The sequence below is a fragment of the Lithobates pipiens genome, unplaced genomic scaffold (assembly GCF_037356315.1).
Source record: "Lithobates pipiens isolate NorthernLeopardFrog02 unplaced genomic scaffold, aLitPip1_a1.2 Scaffold_18, whole genome shotgun sequence".
NCBI lineage: Eukaryota > Metazoa > Chordata > Amphibia > Anura > Ranidae > Lithobates > Lithobates pipiens.
In genome coordinates this window covers 367,449,457-367,463,118 of record NW_027507758.1, presented here as the reverse complement: position 1 = coordinate 367,463,118, position 13,662 = coordinate 367,449,457, and the positions used below count along the sequence as shown (strand labels likewise).

General features: G+C 40.6%; 1 protein-coding gene across 16 annotated transcripts in view; it reads left to right on the top strand.

Annotated features, from left to right (window-relative positions):
• Positions 1-13,662, top strand: part of RUBCN (rubicon autophagy regulator) — a 75,007-nt gene that overhangs the window by 32,490 nt on the left and 28,855 nt on the right. For 7 of the 16 annotated variants that reach the window (XM_077487628.1, XM_077487622.1, XM_077487620.1 and 4 more), the window contains 6 exons: positions 3,307-3,351; positions 6,334-6,417; positions 8,765-8,880; positions 8,996-9,191; positions 10,258-10,359; positions 11,310-11,381. In XM_077487628.1, coding sequence (XP_077343754.1) covers positions 3,307-3,351; positions 6,334-6,417; positions 8,765-8,880; positions 8,996-9,191; positions 10,258-10,359; positions 11,310-11,381 — 615 coding nt within the window. The remainder of the gene's footprint in view (positions 1-3,306; positions 3,352-6,333; positions 6,418-8,764; positions 8,881-8,995; positions 9,192-10,257; positions 10,360-11,309; positions 11,382-13,662) is intronic. The other 9 variants (XM_077487633.1, XM_077487625.1, XM_077487631.1 and 6 more) reach the window with 7 other exon arrangements.

Genomic DNA, 13,662 nt, shown 5'->3' with positions numbered 1-13,662 from the left:
GTTTACTGTTTCAGGTCTGAATTAATGTCGTATATTCCATGTTATCAGTCCCTGAATTAGGTGGCTGCATTCGTTTTTTTATTTAGGCTGCACGATTCTGGCTAAAATGAGAATCACAATTTTTTTGCTTAGAATATAGATCACGATTCGTGTGGCATAACATAACATCTTTCACATTAAAACCAAAAAAAAAAAATGGGCTAACTTTAAATGCATTTGAAAGACCACTGGGCAAATACAGTGTGACTTAAAATATTGCAGCAATTGACATTTTATTCCCTAGGGTCTCTGCTAAAATCTATATAATGTTTGGGGGTTCCAAGTAACTTTCTAGCAAAAAATATTGATTTTAACTTTAAGAAACAAGTGTCAGAAAAAGATTTAGACTTTAAGTGGTTAAACTTCCTGTTAAAAACTTGGCAGACTGCCTGGATTTTTTCTTTACACACAGAAGTTTCTCCCTTTTTGATCTAAGAAGGTAGAGTTAGTTACAATGTTTCATGTTAAAAACTTGTTGAACTGCCCAGATGTTTTCTTTTGACATCTGACTGAGCAGATAAGTCTCTCCACTTGTTATAGGAAAGAATCTGCAAACTCTGCAATAGAGATCATCAGGGGGCTTGAATCGAGATCACGATTTTTTTAACAATTAATTGTGCAGCTCGAATACACTCTGGTGCACGCTATTATGTGCAGAGATTGTTATTCCGCTCCAACACTAACCAACTAAATGCCCGCCTTCAAGGCAGAGACAGCTTTGTGCTGTGAAAACACCAGAATGTTGCTTTACCGGACTGCATTCGGTTTTGCTGTTGTGTCCAAACACAAGTTTGTCAAATGTTCAATTAGGCTGCTTTCACACTGGGGCGGTATTCAGGCGTTACAGCGCTAAAAATAGCGCCTGTGTAACGCCTGAAAAAAACCGGCCCCTTTAACTCCAGTGTGAAAGCCGGAGGGCTTTCACACTGGAGCGATGCGCTGGCAGGACGGTGAAAAAAGTCCTGCTAGCCGCATCTTTGCAGCGTTGAAGGAGCGGTGTATTCACCGCTCCTATACCGCTCCTACCCATTGAAATCAATGGGACACCGCGGCGCTTTGCGGGCGGGTTTAACCCCTTTTCGGCCGCTAACGGGGGTTAAAACCACCCCGCTAGCGCCCGCACACCGCCGCTAAAACGACGGTAAAGCGCCGCTAAAAATAGCGCCGCTTTACCGCCGACGCTGCTCCCGCCCCAGTGTGAAAGCAGCCTTACTGTGGGTTTAAAAAAAACAGAAGTGACGTGGTTTGATTTTCTTCTGAGTATTTTGTCAGGACAGGGGAACCTTTTAGCCCGACGGAAAATGTCCGATCGGACTGTGTTGTCGGATAATCCGACCGTGTGTGGGCTACGTCGGAATGTCCGACCAACAAAGTTTGAGAGCTGGATATAAAATTTTCCGACAACATGATCCAATCGGACTTTGTCCGATGGTTTGAAGAGAATTCCGATCGGATAAAGTGCCACACATGCTCAGATCAAATTACGAGACCAAAGCTATTGGCTACTAGCTGCAACGTAGTCCTGTCGCAACGAACGAATGTCATCACGTTCTGAACAATGGGATTTTCCGACACCTTTGTTCGACCGTGTGTATGCAACACCAGTTTCAGACAAAACCCATCGGAAAAAAATCAGACGAATTTTGTTGTCGGAATGTCCGACCGTGTGTACAAGGGCTTAGACGGCAACATTGTCAGTCTGAGAAAAGAGTGATGTCAGATTTAGATGGACTTCCTTAACAAATTAAAGCCAAACTCCACTTTTTAAGCACTTGCAACAACAGTTTATCTGCTGAAGACAACAATCTTTTGGGAAAAAGACTGTTTTATTACCTTGTGTTTTTTCCCAGAGATTGTTGTTTTTGCAGATTTTTTTTTTTTTCTTAATCTGTTTGCGTATCAGTACTTCTTGGGCCAAGAAGACTAGTCCCCTTCAAATGTAATGCCGGCCATAGATGGTGCGATTTTTCTTTCCTGCAACCACGGGTTGCAGGAAAGAAAATTGCTTGATTTTTTTTTTTTTTTTCCCCATCACCACAGTGTTGATGGGTGAATCCTTTCAACTAAGCTATTTGTGTGTCTGTGTGCAGAGCTGTCCCGGCTTGGCAAACACAAAGTTATTATTGCTAGCTGCTATAGCCGCTGGCAAAAATCCCATGCAGAATCCAACAGGCTGGTTGTACCCAAGTTGATTGATCAGCTTTGGTACAATCAGTCTGCTCACATTCTTTGAATCCCGGCCGATCCCTGCTGAACCAGCTAAGATTCAAACTATCTATGACTAGCTTTAGTTCACCATCAGCATGATTTTCTAAAAAGTTTCCCTATGCAGTTCCACCCATCCATCACATATGCAGCTGTGTGTGGGGGTCTCTCCGCAAAAAACGCTGGCCCCTTGATCCCCCTCCATTCAGCAATTTGTAGGACAGGCTGGACGTTACAATTGTGCAACCCTAGCAGCTGTTCAAAGTGCACATGTGCATAGTACGCTCTCCTCCTCCAACTAAGCTCAGTAGCAGCCACCCCAGGCCATTCAAACTGCACGTGTGTGCAGCGGGCTCTCCTTTTCTAGCTGAGCATTTCCCCCATCTGTCTATATGAATATGTGCATGGAGCGTTGGCAGTCACATAATTAATTGAAAACCAATGTAAGCAACATGCTGTGAAAAAAACCAAAAACCTGAAAACAAGCATTACCTTTAATGGTTTTGTTTGACAAAATGTCATTTTATATTTAGATCTCCTAAATCGATCACATGCCCACCATTTACAAAGACAGCCATAATAAACAGTGGAGCAATGAGGAAATTGCGATCATTGAGCTGCCCCGCTTTACATGCAGGTTTGTCACGTGGGCAGCTTGGTGTGGAGGAAAGTGTAGGAATTCAGAGCAGTTCTGATCGCCAGTGTTGCTTCTCTAAATAGGGAATTGATAGGATCACCAGGTAATTACAACCACACCAAGACTTTAGAGAAAAATAACACAACACACATAATCTGATGCGGATGTTAAATTTTATCTTAAGATGTAAAAGTGTAACATTTTGGGTTTATTGTCAGTTTAAGAGTACAATACAGATACATTCGCTGTATCGCTAGACTTTCCCGGGGGGGGGGGGGGGGTAATGTTTTAACAATTGTATATCTTTTCTTTTAATGGTTTTAATTTTGAAATGCCTTGTTAAAAGGATAGATATCTCTACACTTTTTTTTGTCTTTCTTTCCTAAAATCTACTTTCTTACGTTCACTCTGACTGCTGGCGCTAGGAGGTGTTCGGGATATCACTATTATAATGGAGGATCCTGTGGCAGGTCTAGCATCTGTTACCAATGATCAGCAAAAGCACTGGTGATATGGACACAACTTTGACATGAGAGGCAGTCATAGACCTAAATAGTGCTGACTAGTGTTTTTAAAATGGCACTCTGTTTTAACCCGCTATTGTGCTTGATTTATAAATTTAGTTAAACAAATTTAATCCTTGAATTAACACATTGTAAGACATCAAAACGGTAGGGTAAAGGCCCTTCCACTTGGAGGCAGGTCATGAATTAAGATTTCCTTTGCCCTATCCAAACTGGAGCAGCTGTGCATGGCAGCCTTTTTCCCCACTATGGCCCACCCCCTGTCTTCATTCTCATCTAGATAAGAATGACGTGTACTTTGCTTCAACAGCCTCCTAGATATCCACATTCATTATCCTGGAAGAATCTGCTTACTTGACAGCAGCTGGAGGAGGGTGAACCTAGCTATGCATCATCAGGAGGGTGTCTATAACAACCCGGAAGAGACAGCAAGGAGCAGCTGTATGATCCAGAAGAGACAACCAAACAATCTGATATTGTAAGATGGCAGCATGGTATCCTGGGTGCTGTGGCAGAACAACGCGGGACTTGCTTGAGCGTATGAGTGTGTTATTTGAGCATAACCCAAAAAAAGAGTTAAGGGGTTAAACGCTAAATTAACCCCATATTTTTTTTTTTGCCCCCTCTGTTTGCCTCCTACCTCTGAGGTACCCCTTCAGATGCTACAAATAGAAAGCCAAATTGTTGAGACCACTGGGTTCCCAGTTACCACTGGGCAGAGAGGTTTGGAAGGTGCATAGGAACACTACTCTATGGCATTTCTGCAGAGGTTACTTGGTTAACCTGGTTGCCCTGTCCTTAAGGAGAGCTGGCATATTCTTGTTTTCTCAGAGCAGCGAGGTGTTCTCTGCTTACATGTGTGAAAATTCTTTTTGGCTACTGTGAAGACGATTGTTCGAGCAGTGGGAAAATCCACAGCAGAAACGTGCCTTAGGCCTCATCAAATGCTGCTCCTTTCTTGGCTAGGTCTATGTGAGATAGTAGTACCATCATCTATGGAAGCTGACCAGCCTCAGAGCTTCAGTAATACTCTACTTAAATAGACATATGTACTCCTTGTCCTTTACTGGTTTTTAGACTTTTTGCACAACAGGCTCCCCATCTGGGTATTGTAAAAACATGTCCAGGATTTTCAATGCTTTGGGGCCATTTACTATTCTGAGGTTCCTGCTTGTATGCAGGATCAATATCCCTGGAGGAACATGATAAATCCTCATTGGGTTGCTGTTCAGATTAATTTCTTCATCTTCAAAGATCCCTGTTTGAGAAATGTCATGTTGCCTGCCAGCTACTAAAGCAGTAACCATTGGTCTAAGCCAGATTTCTCAACTAGGATTTCTCCAGAGGTTGCTAGCGGTTCCTTGAGCAATGATCAATTTCTGCCTTTCAGATAAGTTCCCACTGACACCATTAGTATTTTTAGCTATCTGTAAGGGGGAGATGCTTCCCAATGTCCACAAGTGTAAGGAGCATTCTTCCCACTAACCATCACACTAATGTACCTTGAGTTGTAGCTAATAGGACCTTCTCTTTTTGCCAGTTCATAGAAATGTTGGCAGAATGTCCTCATTTTCATAGGGCGGGCTGCCTGCAAAACATCTACACTTTGCAATATATGGTGGACTCACAAGATGTCTTACTAGACTTGGTAGCTCCATGAGCTGTAGCTCCACAGGATAACAGAATTATCTGTTAGTTTTCTCTACTCTGCACACTCAATCTGCAGGAATTTGCAATCCCGAAAGACTAGCACAATTTTATCCATGGGGTTAATCTACCTTGCAGACACAATTGCACATCCTGCAGCCTAGCAGGACTGTCTGCAAGATTCAATCTACAAGAATTTAAAGCTTTGCGTTTTGTATTCTGCTTTTTCGCTGGATTGTCCTCAAGGTTTTGCAGTTTTTGCCTGCAAATCTTTCATAGGGTTGCCTTCAATGTTGTGTAGTGCTATACCCTTGTCTTCAAGATATTGCTGCTTTCTGGGATGGTCTGCATGCTTTGGTCTTTGAGATGCCATTTCCAGGATTTGTGTACAAGGTGTTCCAGCGACCAGGGCTTCCTGCGAATCACTGCAGCTCTTTTGAGTCCAATATGCCAATGAGTAAAAAGGGTATTGTGTTTAGCCTCAACATTTTTTTTTCTGTTGCACCAAGGAACACATAGCACATCCCTTCAATTTCTCTTTAAAATTATATTCTTTCCTGGTACCCCTGGTTTGCTTATTAAACATATGGAGCAAGCATGAGATCTGGGAGTAGTTACATGAAAGGTTATTGGTAACATGACTTTTAGGAGAGGGACTAGTACCTAACTGTCCTCGTTTTATCTTCTGTGTACTTCACAATAGGATTTTTCAAAAATCCTTTTTTGAACTAATTCAGTCAAAATACACTTTTAGCGGAACCCCATACACGAATCTAATTGATCTGGCAAGTTTATTACAGATATCGGCTTTGGGGTAGGTCACTTTTTGACATGTATAACACAGTTCACTATTACATTCTTTAATAGTAATATAATAACAATGTGAATTGTGACAGGTTCAGTAGTTGTTCTTCTATATCCCAGTGCTTTTGCTTGTTAGGTGACCTATCTTTGTATCCTGCATGTATGACTGTACCAAAACCATTTTTTTTTTTTTTTTTTTTTTTTATGGTGCATATAACCCTATTATAATACATTTTACTTTATTTTCAGTTAAGGTTTATGTATCTTCTTTTCTAAACTGTCGGATTGTAAGCCTTTGGATATGTTTCTTTACGTGATGTAACAAATCGTGTTTTGGATTGTTCTGTCATTTTATTCATTTTTGTAGCATGCCTTTATATATACATATATACATTAAGTTCCGTTTTTGCAATCATAACGGAAAGGAAATGCAACATACTGCTTTTATCCTAACTTCTTTCTTTTGGGTATTTGTAGAATCCCATGCTGAACTGTTCAGAAGAGGCAATGTCCCCTGTAATGGAAAAACAAATGGCTCTGACTCGCTTTACGTAGATTATGGTGCGTGGTGACTAGTCATATAAAGTAGTAAATGTCCTAAATGTTTTTATGTGACAGTCTGGCTAGCACCTCTGCTTTTATCCCGCAGGGATGTATGAGCTAGCTTTCCTACTGACAGGTGGTAAGAAGTCTATATCTTCCATTTATACAACATACGCTGTCTGTAAAACTGTGTGGGGCTTCACAGCAGAGCAGTAAAAAAAATCTGATATAGATAAAACAAAAAGTATAACCTTCAAACAAATGCCCTTCTGAATCTTCAGCTCGTTTTACCTTTTTTATGAGTGCTGATTCACACCAGATGTGATAATTAAGGAATTTTCTGCATTTCTTTTTTTTTTACTTGGGCTAAAGCTGGCCATACACCGATAGATTATCTGCAGATTTTCTATTTTTAGATGGAAAAAGTGCAACAGATTTCTCCATGTTCGCTAAACTGTGTGGATGGAGGAATCTCCTACTTTTTCCCTCTAACCATAGAAAATCTGCAGATAATCTATAGGTGTATGGCCAGCTTTAGTCGTACATTTGTGTCAGTGGGATTCTTTGCAGCAAAGTGAAGCATTGCATAGCACTCAAAAAAAAAAATAAAAAAAAAAAATTGGCATGCTGCAGCTTCCCATTCGAGTCATTGGAACAGAAGTCTTTAAAAATGCATGTTAAAGCTCATATCCTATATCATAAATGTTAAATCTGGTGTGAATAAACTCTGAAACTGCACTATGCGTTCATTACGGTTTTCTTTTAGCTTTCATATTTCGCTTTAGCCTGTTCATATTTAGCAGCATATGTTTGAAGGGAAGGGCCTTGCTTTGCGCACATCTGCGTTAGGTTACTTAGTCTCCTTTTTGTTTTTCATTCTTCTGGTATAATTGCCTAAAATCTATAGATTTTTCAAGAATTTTTCTGTGTTTTGTCACTTGGGCATAGCTATATGGTACTTTCAGTTCTAACCCTATGTACAGGGCCTTTGAACTAGGTCACCTGATCTGGGCAGTTGTCTTCAAAAAGTAGCTGGGTGGCAATTTCCAAAGATGATAGTTCTGGTATGTGCCTTCAAAGGATTTCCACTGATTAAGTTATGGGCAGCCTTAAAGTGGTTGTAAATCCTTACAAACCACTTTGACCTACAGGTAAGCCTAGATTAAGGCTTACCTGTAGGTCCAAGAAATATCTCCTAAACCGTATAGGTTTAGGAGATATTTACAAAGACAGGCACCGCTGTCTATGGTGTGCAGGCACACTGAGCTGGCCGCAGATCACTGCGATATGCCGCTCGTGTCGGCTCCCGTGCGCAGGAGTGACGTCATCGCAGCTCCCGCAAATCACAGCGCCCGAGCAGCAAGACCTTGAAGTCACTCCGGGATACATGGCAGCGGCGAAGATGAAGATGGAGGACCGCTTCGGGGGCTTCGTTCTCAGGTAAGTTATTCATAATGAGCTAGTATGAGAATCATTTAACTCATTTAATCAGTGTTTCCATTTGATGAGAGACCAGATGTATGGAGGGAGATTTAGCCACAACAGCATCTCCAGTAAGGACACCAAAGAGGTAAGTATTATCTGTTGGGCGCTGAAAAAAAGAAGCTTTGTGTGCCTCTTTAAAGTCTAACTTTAGTCAGAAAATGTAAGTCCTACTAGATCACATCAGGCTATGCCCTTTTTGCAGGTATGTAAAACATTAAAAATAAAATAAGTGCCTATGCTGTTTAAAATCCTGTAATATACGGTCTCATCCTGCTCTGCACATGCTCGGCTGCTCTTTTTTTTTTTTTAGGCAATGCTGAATTTGTAGAGGCCGATCTGCTGACAGCCTAAGAAATTACTGCTGCTCAGGGGCTCTGGGCTTTAGCAAAATGGCAGTCTCCAGCAAGAAGAAACCAGAGCAATGCTGGAGGCAACTTACAGCACACACTGATTTTTGTAGCATAATTATTAATATGGAATATATGTTCCTTGCTATCTGCATCCAGGGGTGGATATCTGTCCCTAACCACAGTTGAGCGCTAAGTACGTGGAGAAATGCAGATACATGCTTTCAGATGTGAATAGCCTCTGTTATTTTCAGTCAGTCTATCAGTTGCGGCTGATAGGAACACCTGAGATCCTGGCCACATGTATACTTGCTGCTTCGTGATCTTTTAGGACGTAAAGGGAATAGGAATATGTCCTAATAAGATAAAGAAACCCAAATGCAGGTGAAAGAGGGGCTGTCAAATGTAATGGTTTTCTTTGAGAATTTGGGAAATTGTTGTTTTAGGGCTATGGGAGGTGGGAAACCTTGTATGATATGCTCCAAATTAGATAAAAGCCCTGTTTTAAAAAGAAAAAAAATCTTTCATTACAGACAGCACTCAATACTTGAATTGCACAGAAGGGATATTTCGAAGGCCATCAGAGGGACAGTCATTAATCAGTTACCTTTCTGAGCAGGATTTTGGCAGCTGTGCCGACTTGGAAAAGGTACTAAAAACTGAAGGCACATTTCTGAATTTTAGGTAAAACTTTGTAATGTCTTTGATATCTTGTAATACAAAAAAAAGTCATGAGTTTTTGTTTCTCTATCCTCTCTGTATAGGAAAACGCTCATTTTAGCATTTCCGAGTCTCTCATTGCGGCTATTGAACTCATGAAATGTAACATGATGAGCCGTCAGCTTCAGGAAGAGGAAGAAGACAGTGATCGTGAGATCCGGGAGTTGAAACAGAAAATCCGTTTAAGGCGGCAACAGATCCGTACTCAGAAAAGGACAAGCAACGACGAACAATCCAGCAGTATGACACCCACTTTAAAATCTGTTAAAATGGTGAACATAACATGTGCTGCCGTCCTTCTGGACATGCATACACAATTTTTAATTGCTGCACTTTTTAATGAAAGAAAATGCAACAAAGTGCACTAGGACTGATTTTCATTGAAAAAAAAAAAACACATTGGTGTTGAGTTCTTACCACCCCATCAACTTTTTGGCTCATTGCTTAGCCTGCTGCAATCGGACTAGATACTACAGGGAAAGCACTCTTTTTATGATTTGTTTTCAGGCTTTATAAATGTGGGCTTCCTGTATCCTGGTTGCAGATTTTTGTTATAAACATCAAATGTTTACCTTATCTGTCATTTAAAGGGTTAGTTCACCTTTTCACAAATAAAAAGGCAAACTAACACCCTGCACCTTCCCCATTCTACCTGGTTCATGTTGCACTTACCTCCATGAGTGATACAGTCTCACTGTCCTCGTAGCCAAGTGCACTAGGGTGGGTTGGTTTGAAAACCATGCAGTTTTTCCTCTTCCTTCTCTGAGGATGATGGGACAATCAGATTCTGTTTGGTCAGTGCAATCACATGCCATTGCTGACCAATCAGAACTGCTTTGAACTTGTGCATGAGCAGTGGGTAGCCAGCTATCAATCATCAGACAATGACAGCCAGCTACCAAATCCAAAATGGCGGTATGAGAACCCAACAAGAAGTTAAGACTTCAGACAAGTAGGTCAAAAAAGTAAAGTTTCTCTTTCTCTTTTTCTAAAGTCTCTCTCTTCAAGAAAAACCATAATGTAATGAAAACGGCAGAGGGAAACTGACAACAGCTAACGTGTTCATAGTTCTGAATAAGTGCTGGGTAAGCGCAAAATCCATTAGCTGTTCTCTGTTTCCCTCTGCTGTGTTCATGGCGTTGTGGTTTTATTGACGATATCAATGCACGAGCAACGCTTTCTTTTACGGGTTGAAGTTCCTCTTTATTCATATGACTATGAAGAGTTGCTCTGAATATGCAGGTTAAAATCTTTGCACAGTCACCCTTTATTAATGGGGATAATTTTTCTCTGCTTTATCTCACAGGTGTTGGTGTAACAGATAGCAGTTCACAGATAAGTTCCCATGACTCAGTTCATCTGTCTGATTCTGGTTCTGTAGGTGAAGTGGATCAATATGAAATCAAAGGTACATCATATTATATAGATTTTAAAAAGTGGTTTGATGTGATTTTAAAATAAGATTTCTAAAAAATGGCGTTTAACTGAAAAGGTAGGAACATTCCAGATTTAACTGCTCTATTGGCTTCTAGAAAAGCACTTCAGAAGGTGTTGTACTTTTTAGTTATATAATTAAAGTGGTTCGAAAGGCATTCAGGTGAAAAAAAACTTCTACTGTCTGCGCCCCCCCCCCCCCCCCCCCCCCTACTGAGTCCTTTCTTGATCCAGTGCTGTGCCTGTGTGCAGTGTAACTCCTCTCTTCCTGCATTCACAGGCTAGAAAGAGAGAAGCGGGAGCCATTGGCTCCTCCAGCTGTCAGTCTAATTCAAATTTTATGAGGCGGGAGTGTGCCCACAAGGATGCCACCTTAGTAGAAAAGGAGGCATGGGCAGTGCCACCATGGGACTCCAGAAGAGGTACTGCTCTGTGCAATACCATTGCACAGGGCAGGTAAGAGTTTAACATACGTTTTTTATTTTCATAAAAAAAATAAAAAATTCCACCGCTAAATGCTTTCTCCATCAGTCAAGAATTGCTTCCTCTAGAACTTGGTGTGGTCAGTGCTTGGGTGGAATGAAGTGGAGGCTTAGACTTCAATTGTTGTCTAAAAACAAACCTCCTCTATTGCTACCATAAATAAAAGGATGGGAAGGGTCAAATAAGATTCCTTCATATTCTGTTAAATGTTGAGAATATTGCTGTAGCCTTGAAAAATATGGGAAAACAATGAATAAGATTAGATTTACAATTGACAGACTTGTTTCAATGTTTGAAGGATTTATTCTCATCAAAAGGATTGAGGGGAGGTTTAATTATGCTAATTAGTTTTGTGCTGTAGGAAGAAACATAAAAAGCTTGTAATTTTAAAATCTAAACCTTCCCTGTTGACATACTGTAACTCATTGCTGTATTATGCAGATAATGATGGTCGTAACCTGATTGTAGTGTATAGAAATGGACTCTCTGTCTCAATGGCTTCGCTTTTCTCAGGTAGTATAAAGATTATTGCTAAGACGGGCTGAGAGGGCCACAATGGGTGTGTCACCTTGTTGTATTATCTCTACACTGGCTATGGATATTCTGCTCACGCTTTTACAGTACCTATTCTATGTTTCCTGCCTATAACACGTTTGACACCTTGCATGTGTGGGGGGAAAGCCAGGGTTGCATGTTTCAGGTGGTGGACTTTTAGTAAGAATTGTGGTATTTTTGAGGTTTTTAGACATTCGTCATTTATTTCTTATAATCTGTGTGGGGTAGGTATAGGTAGGCAGTTCCACAGGAGTGCTGGATAAAACTTTAATGTTAACGTGTTAGCCCACCTTTTCACATATTGTCTGCTGTAATATGTCTAAATCAAATAAAATGTCATTTGTCTTGGGATTTTGTAAAACCTAAATGTTTATTTCTTTGTGATGACTCTGGCAAGGCAAGATATTGTATACTATGAACACGTAATCTATTTGTAGAACTACAAAGATGACACCATCAACCCTTACCAACTGCTCCATTGATACCCTGTTATCGTTGCAGATGCTCATTTTATTTGAATGGATGGGGCAGTTTGTTTAAAATTATGTAAGGATGCAGAAAAATGTAGTTTGTATGACAGTATGTTGCTCTTACTGTACATACTGCTGATCTAGCTCTGTAGGAATTTTAGAGGATTTTCCAGTTTAAACTGGTTGTAAAGTCAGATTTTTTTTTTTTTTTATCCTGATGCATTCTATGCATTAAGATAAAAAGCCTTCTGTGTGCAGCAGCAGCCTTCCTCAGCACCCCTAATGCGTAACTGAGCCCCTTTTCTATCCAGCAATGTTGTAAGATTGTCTTGGCTGCCCAGGGCTTTCCTCCTAATTGACTGAAACAGCAGTGCTGTGCCACCGGCTCCCGCTGCTATCAATCAGTCAGCCAATTAGGAGATAAAGGGGGCAGGGGCGGGCCACAGCTCCATGTCTGAATGGACACACGAAGCTGCAGCTCAGCTCGGATGCCCTCATAGCAAGCAGGTTGCTGTGGGGACACTCGTCAGGAGAGCCGAAGAGGGACCTGAGAAGAGGAGGATCCAGGCTGCTCTGTGCAAATCCACTACAACAGAGCAGATAAGTATAACATTTAATAAAAAAAAAACATGCGACTTTACAATCACATTTAAGTCTGTGAGATCAGAACACAATCCTTGGTTAAATGGAAGTAGTGTATGCAGCAGGTAGAAGTAATCCCCCAAGAAACGACAGTACTGGGTCTTCAAGTCTTTATTCAATTTGGATAGGTTTCCTGTGAAAGTCTTCATAGTCCCATGAGTTGTGAGTGGTGTAGATAACCAAGATAAAAAATCTCATCTCCAGCCATATTAATTTATAACCAAAAATTAGAAAAATCATCAGTGTTGAACACCCAATAATATTCCAGAGTAGCTCAAATGAAAATAAATGAATAACCTAAAAATAAAGTAAGTAAATAAGTCCTTCAACCAAATTTCCATAAAGTGCTTTGTCTCTTCTCAATGAAGATAATAAAATAAAAGTCCACCGCCAAAGTGAATGTGCGGGTGGGTCCCACTCCCTTCAGAATATCACTCACCGGACTACATTGCCATTTATTCTCATGACTGGTAATAGCACTTAATAACGATAGGATTCCACCCCAGGACTTAAGACACAGCCTCCAGCTCTCATGCCATTAAAGTGTAAGTAAACTCCCCTATCGTTTTCAGCCAAGGAAGCTGCCATCTTTGCCTCTGTTTAATCTTCAACTGCTATGGTGCTGCACATGTGATTCGTTATGACACCAGCCATTGGATGGTTTGGTAGTTTGGCTGAGAGCACAGCCAATGTGCATTTAGCATTCCCGGCATGCTTTTTTTTTTTTTTTTTTAACTGTTTAAATCCATGGGTTTACTTCCACTTTAAATACATTAAAAAGAGAAGTGCCTTCAATAGTGGAATATCTCAAATAACACCCTTTTATCAAAATAAAACCACTCGCATTTAAAACCATAGTAATATAGATCATCACATCAAAATAACACCAGGTTCAGTTTATAGTGGTCTCGCCACCTCCAGCTGATCGGAATGGCTGTTACATCACTGTTACAAAAATAAAAATAACTCTTTCAAATTCTACCATTGAAGGTTTTTTGGACTTCTTATAGAAGATGCACCTTTTTATGTGAGGATCATCTCCCAGACTTTGGGATTCTCCAATACTGAAAGTGTTTTTTTGGTGTGTAATAGTATTGGTGTCATTATAAGACAAGGATGTCAAGGAG